We start from the raw sequence: 15,026 nt of genomic DNA, 5'->3' as shown, positions 1-15,026 counted from the left end.
GGACAGAAAAAAAAACAACTTGCTCGTATTCATAAAATTTGTATCCCCCTCTACATTGGTTAAAAGAGCAACTCGAGTGTTTGTTCCAAGAAAAACCCACAATAAACAAAAGGCTTATAAGCACAAAATTAATAAAAGGTTACTCAAATAGTCTACCCAAGCTTCATTCCAATAGAACGAGCCAAAAACAAAAGGCTAAAATGAGCCCAAACTCATTCTACCAGTTTCAAGCTGATCGTGCCATCCCCAATCTTGAGGTTTGTTGGCTTTGACTAGGGTAGTAATCTTGTAATTGTAATTTGTCTTTCTTCTCTTTGTATCTTGGTTGAGATTTGTTTGTATTTGTTTGCAATTTGTCATTCTATCAGTTTCAAGCTGGAACCATCTAAAGAAATCTATTAAGAAATTACTGATGCAATCACTTCTATTTGTGAATTATGTTACTATTGCAGAAACAAAGAAAGGACCTTGAGCAAGAAAGGGATTCAATTAGAATTGAAGAAGAAGATAGTGTAAAGAATTATTACAATCTATTACAGCAGTACAAGAGTTCGAAGAAGGAACTTCGTGATATTGTGCTTCTCCAAAGTACTGCTTACCATTTCTGAGACCTGGTAGGTTTGTGTCAATCGAATGTGCTGGGAATGATGAAGCTTCCCCTTCTTTTTCCGTAATCTTTAGGAGTTTAGACATATTTCCTTTCATATTCTGTCATGCAGCAGTGGTTTTCACCTGGGGCTGCTATGTTCTTGTGGCCTTCCCTCACTTTCATTCACTTTACTTCTTGTGGCCTTTCCTCACTTTCTATTGTAACCATAATGCTTTTTTTTTTCTTTCTTTAATACTGATATATCTTACTCTTTTCTTATTATTTAGAATAAAATTCAAAATTTGTCATTCTTATCAAGCTAGAGACAAATTTTAAGGGTTGGCAAACTTTTCATAATTCCATGTTACTTTTTTATTTTAAAACCAGAAATTCTATATCATGAATTGGGTGGCTTGAATTGAAATGCAGATATGTTACAAGTGATGATGTTGTGGAGTTGAATGGTGGTTTCAAGGACATAAAGGTGGAAGAGATGGTATCTCCTCTCAAGGACTTAAAGATGCTACAAAACCAAGGGAAGAACTTGACCTGCTCTTTTCAGAGTCACAAGATACAGCTCGGAGGGTTGCTGAGGTTCAGCTTGAGTGCAAGGTAAAGAAGTGACCTCCTCCTTTCTGGTACAGCTGAAATTTCATTTGAAACTAAACTCAACTCCGGATAACAGGGGATTATTCCTCAATCTGTACTAGGAACTAAACACATCGGAATATATATTTTTTTATTATAATCAATCTGTGTACCAGAAATTAACATTAAATTCCACTGAGAAACGCCTATATGTCTCATACAATGCAACTGATATATCATATTACTGGAGGACTACTTCTCGAATGTGAAAGCAGGGACAGAAACAACGAAAGAAACGGATGCCAAAGTCAACAACACAACCGAAGACCCCGGCAGCAGCGGATCTCTCCGTTGTTGTGGCTCTTATTGTTTGTGCAACTGGTACTCCATACACAGGATCTGGAACCATGTATTGCTGATAAGATGATGAGGTTGGATAGATGCTGGTGGTGCCACTGCCTGCATTGGTTTTCATAGTAGGTTCTTGTTGTCTTGGATCTGCTTGGTAGCCAAATTCTGGGGCAGGTTGGACTAGAGGTGCAAAAAGAGCCTCATGGGTGTACTCCGCATCCAGCCATGGAGGTAAGGGTGGAGCTGAGGGCTGAGTTGAGTAGGTGGACGATGAGCATGAGCAGCAATGATGCCTGGGTCCGGGTGGCAGCGGTGCTGGTCGTGTTGGTGGTGGAGGAGGATAATAGGGTTGGTGGTGGTGAGTTTTCTTTTTTCTCTTCTTTCTTGACCAAAACTTGAGCTTCTTCACAGCTTTTATCATTTTTCTGCCTCTTCTTTTTGGGCTGCAATGGTGCAAAAAACTATATAAGTTAGGAGTTGGGAGAACTGGGGGTGAGACGTGAGAGCAGAGCAGGAAATGATAAGAATGGGTCATGAGTTAACATACTGCTTTTAAGAGCTTTGGTATGGCATCTTTTTCAAGGAGCGGTGCGCCGTGTGCTTTTTTCAAAATGGATTAGATTTCACTTCGCTTTTCAATTTTCAAATCTTCTAACCGTTGTTCCTCCACTGACCTGAGTGACTGACTCATGTGATTAAAAAGAAAAGGATTAAATGTCAAAATGGTCTCTCATTTGGTTAATTTAGTTTCTGCATTTTTAATTTGGTCAATTTACCTCCGTTTTTATTACTTTAACTAATTTTGTTCATTCCGTTAAATCATCGTTAACAAATTCATTAAAGTTTTAAAAATAATAAAAGAGTAATTGTTTTAAAAAAAATTACTAAGTTCAGTTTATAAATAAATAAAATAATTAATAATTAACAACTACAACAACAACAACAAAAAAGAAACCCAGCAACATCTAAAGCTCGCTTCTTCTTTAGAGCAGCCACATTTTTCATTTATATGCAAACGTAGTTTAATAAGAAAGAAAGCATAAATTTTTTCTACACATGTGAAATCTGGCCTTAGTATAGTAGTTCTATTAAATGTGGGCCTTTGCATAGTTAAAAAACTTGGAGTGGTTTTTATTTGGGACCTTGTATCGTTAGGCTCTCAAAAAATCACTTGTAGCATAGCCTTGAGCATTTTATATACAAATTTTGGCCCCACTTGGTTTGAGGCCTAGGGTGGTCCCTCAAAGGCCAATGTCACGGACTAGGCCAACGGCCTGATCAACAAACTTCAATTTAAAGAGTTTGGTTTGCTATTATTATTGGAGATGTTTTTATTAACGACAATAGTAACAGTAGATACGAAACGTACTAGCGCGTCTACGAAAAGGCATAAAGAGAATGTTGTAATCAATTGGGCTATTTTCGCTCGATGCAAGAAGGCCAGACTTGTTGATCGTCAAGTGCTAGACATTTGGATCCTCCACGCCGTTGACGATGGTATTCATTGTAGCTAAACTTGCTCGCTTTGGTGGTGGATTCCCCTCCTCCCATGGCACCAGGATCGAACCCTAGTGGGGTTTCTTTCCTCTAATGTAACTTCGCTCGCGGTTGTTTTGGGTACTTCAGATAAGACAAATGACCTTGGGGCCAATTCACGAGTATTGCAAAATACACAATTTTATTACTACCCTACCACACAATAATGATAATTTGTGTTCGAAACCACTCGTTTTTCCCTTTTTTTTTAGCCAAACATATATTTCCATTCCATTTCAATCTCAACCATGATTGAACAAGATCAGTACTTAACCCTAATATCGTCACACCCCCTCCTCAACACAAAACATAGAAACAACCCTAACTCTTCAAGAGCTAGTAGTAAACTTTGGTAACAGACAAGAAGTCTCATAGCAGTCTGGATCTCCTTTGAAGAAGTAATAGTCAGTTTCTTGTTGCCCCCTTTTTTTTTTTTTGGGTTGAAATTTCTTGTTTGCGAGCCTTGGACACTCCTAAGTGAGCTCTCAAAATTCAAAGATATCGTTGATGGAGCATGCCCGAATTAGGCATGATTGGGCTAGAACACTAGCAAATTCAATTATCTTATTTGCAATTACTCCGTGAACTTTACTAGTGTTGTATACTATTTCAATGAGTTGAATGTGTTTTTCATATCGAAGAATACACGAGTCCCACATCGGAAACTTAACATAATAGAAAGTCTCATATAGTAAATGGTTCAACTCCTAATAATATCGAGACCTTTTGTATAAAACTCCACACCTCCTAAACAAGTGGTTAAGTTGGGGACAATATCGATATTGCTAATGGTGGGTCAATGGTCTGTCTCTCTGAAATCTTAACATGGTATCAGAGCGGGTCTGTTGACTGGGCCTGATTAAACCCAAATCAAACACAAAACCCCCCAAATTGAACTAAAATCAAACAAACCCCAAATGGAATGGAAAAAGAAAGAAAAAAAAAAAGTAGACCAATGTGGAATTGGTTGCGCATGTAGTCTAAACAAGTGGTTAAGTTAGAGACAATATCACGTTTATCCTATTTTTGAGTTTACTTAATATACTAATTTCTAGTTTTACCCTTCTTTTTTCGTCAAACCGGTTTTACCCTTTCGTTTTGAGTGTTTTGGGTGTGTTTTTTTGTTAAGTTGTAATTATTTTTTGATGTGTTTCTAAAGTACATTTCATGTAAGGTTTTTATTATTATTATTTGGGCCCCTATATTGGGCATAATAGTGAAACACCCAATATTCTGGAGTCTCATCTTATCAGGTTGAGGTAGATAGTCTGTGTATACACTGGTGCATGCTGTCAAATGGCAACCTTTGAAGTTCCCTTACAAGGCATAAGCAACGCACTTATCAGAGGTTTTAGCATTTGCAGTCAGAAGTTTTATTCCTAAGCCTTAGCAACATGCCGTGTGTTCTGCATGTTTGCAGGTTGGAAATTCTGTTCCTTATAACATTTGTTTCATGTAAGTTTTTCTCGTTAAAATAGTTTAGTTTGAATGGATAAACCTGATGTATCCATCTCATTACTTGAATGTTTCTAGTATGCACTGTTGAGTTTGCTAGTCTGCATTTTGAAGTTAATTTACAATATCTAAGTTGAAGTAATTAAAATATTTATGTAAAGTTATAAACATCTATAACCCTACAAGCAAATATTAGTCCATTTAACACAAGGAGGACTTTTAAATAATAAACACCAGAGGATACAACACAAAATAAAGCTGGACTTGAAATTTTGATTGAAAACTTACTACAATGGGAAGAGAATGAGGGATAATATTGTGCACCACACTCTTGCAACTCTGTTTTCTGTTTCTTGAATTGAATGAGCAGATGAAACTGTGCATTCAAACTAGCCTAACTAGGAAAATTCATCAGCATGTCTATTAATAACAATATTTATATAAACTACAAAATAATGGACCTAAATTGTTCCTAATGAATGCTTGAGCTTCGAGTTCATATCTAATTTTTAAGAATATATAAATAGTATATAACAGTTATGTGAACCACAAACTAGGAACCAATTGCTTTTTGTTTGACAAATTTGAACTGATTCCCCAATCCTCTTCTCAAGCAGCCCCTCCCATCTCATTTATGATTTCTCTTTGTACTCGCCCTGCCAACTTAATTGGTTCCCAGTTTCCTTCTTCTCTTTTTCTATGTTTTTTTTTTTTTGTCTTTTAACACTAAGGTCTGCCGTACATTGACTTTTCATAGATAAGGTAAGTGAAAAATTAGACTAAATCGACTTGCCTTAACAGTAAAAGGTCAATTTTCTCTTCCTCTAAACAAAGAGATGTGCAGACTATATAAATTCCTGTACTTGTATAACAAAGAAGCACTGCATAGGCAAACAGCATGTACAATCATAAATGCAGCATCATCAGCTGTAGCATGAGCATCTCAAGGTGACAGGAATCCGTGCAGCACAGACAAGGCTTTGAACTCCCAAAAGCTTCTTCCCGACAAAAAACTAGACGCAAGTCGTTTGCAAGCAAGAAATGGAAGGCTATATACTCATGTACAAAAGCTTGATGCAACATGTCTCGACAAGTATCACAAAGAGAAAATAAATACAAAACCAAAAGGGCACCCCAGAAAAAAAAAAAAAAAAAAAAAAAAAGAGAAAATGAAGATGGGAGAGCATGTACCCCGCCATACACAGTAGAAAAACTCTGGTAGCCCATTTGGGTCCAAACAAGCAAGCACTATGAGATCCTCTTGGCAAAACTAGACAACCAATAACCATAACACCCAAACCCTGTCACGAGCAGTGACTCTCCAGATTGCATGTGCATTACAGACCACTGCCCTCCTACATTTCAGCATGCAGGGAAACTCAACCAATTCTTCCATCATGTGTACTTTGTCTTAGATAGCATCATCCTAGCAGACAGAATCTCATGTGACAATCAAGTTCCATTTTCCAATTTTTTTTCCAATTTTTCATTATATAGCTAGAGACAAGGGGGCAGATCAGTATGCAGGTCCCACAATGGATGACTGGTCTTCGGTGTTGACTGCTGCTTCAGAATCTGGCTTTCCTGGTTTGACCTCTTCATTGAGAGTAAGTTTTATCTTGGGTGACAACCTCTTGACTTCCTCTATTGTATAGACAAAAATCTTCCTTACCATGCTGCAGAACTCACTGCAACAAAAGTACATACATTTTACGGGATGAATATTCAAAGGCATGAAGTTTAGATTCATTCACCTAATTACTTCTGGCGAAGTTCATAAATGGGATGGATACCCAAAATTTAAAATAAACAAAAAAGAATCTTCAGTACTACTGTCCCAACACCATCTAATCATTATGCTCCGTTTAAGAAGAGTCCGAAAGAGGACCACAGGTATTCTTAGTTCTTAAATTTAAGATGAGATAAAATTGAAGCAGTTAAGCAGTCAATCTTCAACTGTGAGACTCAAATGAAGAATTCAAGGGTTGGTAAGATGAACTTACTGCCATGGATCATCCCCAACCATCATCATGTCATCCTCATCATCGGTGTACACAACCTGCCATTTCTTCGTAGATCCACAGAGCTCACCCTCAATATCAAACATCTCTTCCAGTTTCTTAAGCAGATCCTCATACCGCTCAAACCGTGTCAAATCTACGGCTCGTCCAACAGCAATCCCTTGCATGTGAACCTAAGACAAATTTTTTTTAAATGAAAAAACAATCGATCATACAGTCACCACCAACACCCAAGACCCAATGACTTCTCAAAAAAGGAATGAAGAGGCATAAACCAGAGTGTAGTCCAATAGAATTTTTCTTGAGAAAAAACAATGTTAAGATTCTAAAAGTAAGGACCACGACAGAAGAAGAATTGTACATAATAGCTCTCAAATAAGGACAGAACTGACCTGCTTCTTACTTCTTTTTTTAACAAAAAAAACAAGCATTTGAATGTAGACATCAATATTGACAAGCACATAGAATACCGAACCAAAAATTGCACCAAATCCAGTAAAAGGTTGGAAAATATTATTAGGTTGAGGGATAAAAAGACATGAACTACCTTGGTGCAACTCCGGATTTGCCTGCTTTGCGATTCCTGAGGTGATCTCAGGCACGACTTCTCAGCATCACAACTTCCTGAAGGGAGATCAGATCGATTGACATTTGATGGTTCGGAATGTTGGTCAGATTCGGCATCAAATGATGAAATTGGTCGAATATCCCCCAATTTCCCAGACACCATAACCACAGGTGAAGACTCCTCTGCATTAGAGTTTTCAAGTAGCTGGATTCCGAACAGTCTACATCCATTCCCAGTGCCTTGTCTCCTTTCCCCAGAATCTTTGTTCGTAACGGGTGAGAAAGACTCCGTTACACCATCAACTCGATTAGACCAAAACATTGAGTTCCCAGAAACAGCAGCCAAAGAATTATTCCCAGTAAAACACAGAGAATTGGCTTTTGAAGCAGAATTATACTTGGGTGATGGATAAATGTCTCGGCCGCGTTGTGGGTCGCTATAGGAGAAAGCTGAAGGAGACTCAACTTGGGATTTCCACTCACCTAGTACACAAAGACCATAAAGGAAATCAGAATAAAAAGTCCAAGACAGACTACAAATCACACATCACTATGAAAATAATCATACCAAGTGCCGAAAGATCTGGGGACGGCGAAGGTAAAACAGGAGGTCGTGCCCGCTTGTTCCTCAGTGCAGGTTGGGAGTTTAGGGGAGTAGTTGCCACCAATGGCTCCAATTCCCATGGGGATACTCTATCTGGTCGCAATATTGAAGAGGGCTCATCCCATTGGACCTGAAAAAATAATATCATTACTCATTGGAAAAGTATTTCTAAATTAGAAAAAAAAAAAAAAGATAAAATGAAACAGAATTAGTTAACAACTACACATTAGATGCACAGAAAAATATCTTATTGGACTAACTCAAAACTCAAATTAGGAACATCCACAGAAAAATATAGAAACCTTTAGTGATCGCCACTCAGAATTTGCCCATCCAGGTGATGTATTATCGCAAACACCAACAATCGTGCCACTGAACCTGTAGTGCAGTAAAATTTCTTAGGTCTGAATGCTATGACTTCCTTCATAAGATACCAAGCAGAACAAAAATACCTTCTTTCAGGAACTTCCTCACCCTCAAATCTCATCTTAAACCTCATTCCAACAGAGAGTTTGTGACTGTGAGCTTCAAGGTACTTGTTGACACTTACAAGAAACTCAGATCGACTTGTTCTGTGACAAATAGGGCCAGCAAAATATTTTCTTTTTTCAGGATAGATTTGAGTAATAGAACAAATACAGAGAATGACCAACAGGGGGGAAGCAGGCTTCAAACTACACAACTTGACAATTTGAAATGCACAACCCGATTAACTTGTTAAAAGATATCTCATTCTTCCAATAACGAAAATGTACTCTAAAAGTTTCATAATATATATATATATATATATATATATATATGTACTCTAAAAGAGTAGATTATGTCGATACCAATACTTACTAAACATGTTTATTCAAACCACCATTTTCACAATTAAAATCAGTGCCATATATAAGACATCAAATAGTCAGAGAAAGTACACATAATCAGGTTACAAGAACATTGGGAACACTACTCATTGGCCTCCATGAATAAAGCAAAAGAGACAATACCTTGGCTTGTAGAAGACAGAAAATAGTGTCCCAGTTGCAATAGCATGAGAAGCAGTAGCTAGAACTCCAAGATGCATGCTGTGACTAGAAATAACAGACGATGGCATGTTGCTTGGTTGTCTCATGAGTCTCCTTACTCCAACACGCAGCTCTCCCTTTTCACCTCTAGAACATACATGTGAAATGACATATAAGCAAACAGCACACAGATTTAACGATAAAGTAACAAGAGCAAAATTAATTAATCCTCTTCATTGACTATAGACTTGCCTGAGGAATATAAAGGCATCACCAGCTACTAATTTCTTAGAACTAACAAAAACACTCCACCCAGTTGTGAGCAAGTGCCGCCTAGGTTGCCCTGGATTATTTTAGAAGAGGAAAATTGTAATAACAATATAAGCATAGGAGCCCACTATCAAACTGAAAAGAGCATAAAATAAAGGCAATAAAATAAAGGCAACATCATAAGATGCCAGCCATCGTAACCAATATATGGATACAAATATTCCACAATATAATGCTGAATTTAAAAGTCATGATTTTCACAGTAAAGTAGGAGAAAATATATGGTCTTGTTGAAGAAATGAGTACAATAAATAGATAAAAATGTTGAACAAATGGGCACACTAGAAAGACAAAAAGATGTTGAGGAAATAAATACAGAAAATAGATAAAGAAGGCTGAACCAAAAAGCTAATACTAAGGACAAGCCAGTCCAAATCTATGACAAGCAGACCAATCAAAAAAAAAAAGAGATAAAGTCACATAAAACCTCTTGAGATATTGCATTTCCCATGGCAAAGAACTTGTAGAGGACTAACCTCTCAAGTGGCTCTATCAAAAGATACATAATAAGTGATTTAGGACAAAGCATAAGCAGAAGGAAAAGGGGATATCTGAACTTTAACATCACACCAAAAGTTCCTTGGAATCACGCCAGAATGAAGAGAGGGAGACTCGAAAAATTCTGGCATCCAAACAAAGGTGTCTTGGACTTGCTCCAATGACAAAGGTTATGACTTTTGAGGTAAAATGGTTAACTAAACATTAAGAAACCTTCTTGATTAAACTGTTGGATGCATAAAATGCAAATTTATGAGGATTCCTAGCTAAAGCAGTTATAATGATACTCTTATAAGCGTATTCAATAAATCATTCAAATAAATAATTAAAAGCCAACCTCGAAATATGTGCCGAAAATGCCATTCATTTCCATGCAAATCAGCTGCAACTAATTCTTGCCACGGAGGCTGCTGGGACATATCCTGAAAGAAATTGAAAATCAGGGTAGGCATAGAGCAATGAGCCAACCTCCACTCCAGGAGAAAAATAAGCAAAGAAATATAAAGATATGCCAACATATTGTATGAACGAGGTAGAAACTGAAAACAAATAAAGAAACTACTCTAACCAGTGGTGGCAAACAATCATCAGCATGCCTCCGAAGGACAGAGAATCCACCATGCGTGCTTGTGTCAGACGCAGTAAGTGTCTTGCAAAATGAATGGACTGTACACCGTGGAGTTTCTGGCAGTGGAGGATCTGGGCTTGTTATCTCATTTTGCTGATCCATGAAGAAGAATCAAATTAGGGCAAACATGACAAAAAGGGAAAGGGGAAAATGGAGAAGCAAGGTTTGCAATCAATTATGACTCTAGATACAAACTGCAATTATAAAGAACATAATTCATCGAAATTGGTTAATACTTCTAGAGGTTATGATTATTTGGGGAGAGAGAACTCACATCTGCTTCTGGAAGGAGGGTAACTTGTGCATAAACTTCATCTGTTTCAGGTTCAGCCTACACTCAGGTTAAGTACAAATCATACAACTAGACAGTTGAGCCAAGAACTGATGCACAACAAAGAAAAAAAAGAAAACTCTAATTTGTTACAAACTAAAATTTGTGATATCACCCACCCGTAGCTGAACATTAACAACTTTACACAGGATTTTGGATGGCAGATTGAATGAAGGCATTTGCTGCTCTGACCCTTGATGCATTGATGCTTCAAGCTACAATAAAGCAACATACATGCAAAACGTGAGATATATACAAGTAAAATAACACAGAGCAAATTAACAGAGAAATAGACTATCGAGATCAGTTTATAGCGATACAGTTGTCAGATACAATACAGTTAAAAGTAAGCAAAAACAATTATGTAATATTTGTATAGAAAGATTTTCAGTAGTAATTAAAAAATATAAGTAACAAATTGAATAGCAAAGAAACAGAAAAATTAGGAAAACAAAGCTGGAATGCAAGTAATATAAATTATGCACTAAACCAAATTATAGAAATGCCAGAATACCCAAACCAAAGAGAGTTGCAAGCTTGACTAAAGCTTTCAAACATTACACTGGACAAAAGTTTAGAGTTCTAACAAAATACAGGTGGCGCTGGACTACAAACCAAGCAATAGCTAGACCCCACGTAGAGACGATGTATAGCATCTAAGGTAAGTATATTAAAGGTTAGACGGCCTTGCAATTCACATGACATGGACAAGGACATGCCCTTTAGGCACTCCAAGTTCATGGAAACACTTTCGAAACTGCCAGCACTTCTAGGATACATACGTCACATCCAAGACCATACCGAGTCCACATAACATATATTATACAAAACTTGCAATCACTCTAACTTAGTTAAAATTTGGAGAAGTGTTATTTAAGTGTTATAAAAAAATATAAATAAAAAAGGAAGGTGCTCCAACCACGCTACCTATCTCATTAGTTCCTAAAATAGATCAACGTTTACGAGGTCCTAAACTTGAGGTGAGAGAAAGTAGTTCCTAGGGACTAGCTATTGGATATTTTAATATAGTTCAAAATGTTGAATTCAAAAAATAGTAAAAAAAATTGATAACTAGCTAAAATAGTCAGCGTGGTTGGAGAAGATACTTCAAAAGTGGCTAGCTACTATAACTTTCTAGTCATTTAAGCTACAATTTAGCAAGCCCCCTTGGAGAAGATCTATTTCCTTTTAAAACCAGTCCCAAGTCTGGACAAAAAGAAGTTGCAGTAGGTTTGACACTAGCTAATGTAAACTTACAGTCACACTTAAGATCATGAAAAGAAAGAATGGATTATTGTAGCCTCAAAATTAGGTCCCTAAACTAAGCTCAAATACCACATAGGCACCTAATTTGAGGCTACAATAATCCTTTCTTTCTGTTCGTGATCTTAAGATGTGACTGTAAGTTCACATTGGCTAGTGTAATCAAGATATTGCAAAATAAGCTAAAGACAAGTTATTACCTCACTATATCTATCTCCATCATATGGTTTGTTCATTTGTTCTTAAAGGCTACAGATAACCATTTTTTTTCTACTAGGAAAAAATATATATATTTATAAAGACAAGTTATTAGCTCGTTATATCAATTAAAAACAGACCCCAAAAGCCAAACAAGGACACACTTAATGGCACCCTTAAGACAAACACGCAGACCTATCCAAGAGAGCTCACTATATATCTATCTTTAATTCATGGTTTGTCCTTTTTCTTCTTAAAGACTACACATGTTTACGTATTAAGTAATCCATTATATAAATTCATAACTGGTTGCTGACATTATTAAGAAAATAGTGATTTGAAGTTACACAATTCAACCCACATTACCAATAAACCTGAGTGCTAAGTATGAAAACAGCACAGCTACCTGTGATATAAACTTAGAACTCAGACATACCTGTTCCATGTGACCCTGTGGAAAGTAATAGACTCGCTCCCCTTCACGTGGAAGGGAGACAAGGGGTCCAGCACAAGCATGCCATAGTTCCTTATACAAAGCATCACCAGACGTCCCTATAAACAATAATCAATGAAGTTTAGCCTCTCCAAGGACAAGGAAGAAGTACTATAGACCCAAAATACTGACATCAAAGCAACCCAGTCCAACAAAGGCATTTCACTCTTTCCAGCCCCTTAGAGACCACATGCTATATTTATAAGAATTATTTAATTATAAGATGTAAGAACATTCAATTCAGAGATGAGCATTAACAAAATGAAAGAACACCCCAAAAACAGGAAACAAGTTACAGCACGCAGCATCCTATAAATGTTTTTCTTTACATTCTTTTTGCCTTGGGTTATTAGATGATTACAATGGTTTGATTTTATCTTATCATCCCAAATTTAAACTACAGAAATTCCCTGGATATATCTTGTTACATAGATCACTATCCACTAGATGCAGTATTTAGGCTTCTCTCAGCAAACTTGATATACTCCTGCTCATTGACTGACCATCACTAAAAATGTTAAGACAAATGATGAATCTAACACTTCTCAAGAAAATTAGAATAGATTTAGGGTAAAATTTCATAAAAGTATCAATAAAATAATAACTCTATTTTCAGTCAAAGCATCAATAAAATAATTACTCACAAAAATCTTAGTCAAAGCCTCAATAAAATTTGTTTCCACATTAATGCACCATCAACAAACTAAACTTAAAATTTATGTATATCAAACATTTATGATTTACACAAGCAAACACTTTTATCATAAGCATCCTTAAGGTTGATTATATAGACACCCAGGATAATCAACAATTTCTTCTTTTTCAGTAAGTAAAAGACTATATTAACCAAAAGAGACAAGGTTAATCAATAACTTCACATTCCACTTCAGTATAGCGTACTAATAGCAAGCAAAACATAATTTTCAGAATAGTGAGAAGCTCTGGTAAATGAGAAATTCAAACCTATCCGGGAACTGCCTTGGGGATGATTGGAAGCTGAGAATGTCATAGCAAATCTAAACAAATGTTCTCACACCCCTGAAGCTTTTCCTGTGGAAACCCAAGCGTTAAAAGGTTTTCTGTATAGAAACAAGACAACCAACACTGCCCAATTAATAGTGCCACCAACTAAGAGAAACCCATTAAGTAAAGACCATTAATTATCATCCATAATCAATGCAAAACTAGCTTCAGCGCCTGATAATTAAAGCCTTAAAATTTACCCACTTTTTGTGTTAGCAGAACCAGCTCTGTGCCTTAAAAATGGCAACAACCCAAAAAAAAAAAAAAAGGAGGTTGGAATTTGAGGCTTTAGCGCCAAACTGTGAACAATAAAGCGTAAATGGAGAACCTTTCGGGGTCGTCAACCTTTCTTAGCGTAAACATGGGCAATTTTTCAGTAAAGTAAATTTCAAAATGCACTTTTTTGGAGAACTGAAGAGAGGAAAGCAGGAATGGAGCAAATTTCATCAAGCCTTTGATCGCATACGATCTAACGCATTTTCTTAGATTCAAAATTTTCCAACACGATTCTCGTTAGATTGCTCCCACCTTTGCAGAAGAAAAAAAAACTGAAAACTTTTCCTATATTTTGGATCCTAAACCGTAACTTGTTTGACACCCACTTAGAACCATCTTCCGCTACTGAGTAAACCAACAAGAAAAATTCAGTATTTTTCTATTTGCGCAAAACAAAAAACGTATAAGGAAAAATTGAAGCATTTCATATCCTCAGTTACACCATTTTCTCACAAACCAAACAAGAGCCCGAAACTCTTGATCTCTCACAGATGTCGGTTCCGGTAAGAAACGGACCAAACCTTCAAAACCCCCAAAAAAAAAACATGAAAAGTTAACCATTGAAAGAAAGGTTTCGTGAGCAGAGTGTACCTCAGAGCTGATCAGCTGAGAGAAATGAGCCGGCGGAATGAATCGTAAACTGGAATAAGTTAATTAGGGTTTTGAGAGGATCGATTTGGGATTGGGATCGGCGGATGATAAGATTAAGGTCGTGTTTGGTCGAAGCCGACACCACCTCTTTTCTCTTCTCTTTCTTCTCACTCCCTTTGGCTGTGTCTTTTTATTTTAATAATATTTTAAATAGTACATTTGCAATTTAGTTTTAGAATTTAGTGTTTTTAATTTTAAGAGTTTTTCTCTAGTTTAGATTAGACAGAGAAAGGAACAAGCTACAGCCTGAGACAGACAGAGAGAGAGAGAGAGAGAGAAAGAGACTCATGACTGTTGTTGAGAGAGAACTCAACACGATTCAGAAAAGTTGGGTGTTGTTGAGTGTTCCAGTGGGTGAGTGCGTAATGCGCACTCTCCCTCTCTCTCTCCTCTTTTACATTGTAATAATAATAATATTATTATATATAAACAATGAAAATGTGGGTGTGGTGGAAATGAAATAATAAAAAAGGGAGGAGGGAGCTAGGGGGAGCGAGTGGGGGGAGCGAACAGCGATCCCATTCGTACCCTGAAATCCCTACAGCTTACCCCTTGTGTCCCCCATCCCATCCCTTTCAACCTTTTAATTCGACCTTCCTTTTTTTATTGTTCAT

General features: G+C 36.8%; 2 protein-coding genes across 3 annotated transcripts; both read right to left on the bottom strand.

Annotated features, from left to right (window-relative positions):
• Positions 1–1,303: 1,303 nt before the first annotated feature.
• LOC103318957 (homeobox protein) lies at positions 1,304–2,069 on the bottom strand. The gene has a single exon (XM_008220426.3). The coding sequence runs from the start codon at positions 2,061–2,063 to the stop codon at positions 1,419–1,421; it is 645 nt and encodes a 214-aa protein (XP_008218648.3). The 5' UTR covers positions 2,064–2,069; the 3' UTR covers positions 1,304–1,418.
• A 3,477-nt stretch (positions 2,070–5,546) lies between these two features.
• Positions 5,547–14,574, bottom strand: LOC103318956 (auxin response factor 1). 2 transcript variants are annotated; one of them, XM_008220423.2, is made up of 15 exons: positions 14,353–14,574; positions 13,426–13,512; positions 12,406–12,521; positions 10,628–10,723; positions 10,452–10,508; positions 10,118–10,270; positions 9,887–9,971; positions 8,974–9,064; positions 8,704–8,868; positions 8,164–8,283; positions 8,014–8,089; positions 7,676–7,841; positions 7,088–7,590; positions 6,523–6,713; positions 5,547–6,207 (listed from the first exon to the last, which is right to left on the bottom strand). In XM_008220423.2, the coding sequence occupies exons 2-15, from the start codon at positions 13,469–13,471 to the stop codon at positions 6,036–6,038; spliced, it is 2,037 nt and encodes a 678-aa protein (XP_008218645.1). In that variant the 5' UTR covers positions 13,472–13,512; positions 14,353–14,574; the 3' UTR covers positions 5,547–6,035. The 2 variants fall into 2 exon arrangements, with proteins under 2 accessions (XP_008218645.1, XP_008218646.1); XM_008220424.3 differs by having other exon boundaries at positions 13,426–13,541; positions 14,353–14,552.
• Positions 14,575–15,026: the final 452 nt, after the last annotated feature.

This window comes from Prunus mume, linkage group LG2 (assembly GCF_029339155.1).
Source record: "Prunus mume cultivar Tortuosa linkage group LG2, ASM2933915v1, whole genome shotgun sequence".
NCBI classification, from domain to species: Eukaryota; Viridiplantae; Streptophyta; class Magnoliopsida; order Rosales; family Rosaceae; genus Prunus; species Prunus mume.
Note: the sequence above shows the minus strand (reverse complement) of the source record. Positions and strands in the feature narration are given on the sequence as shown.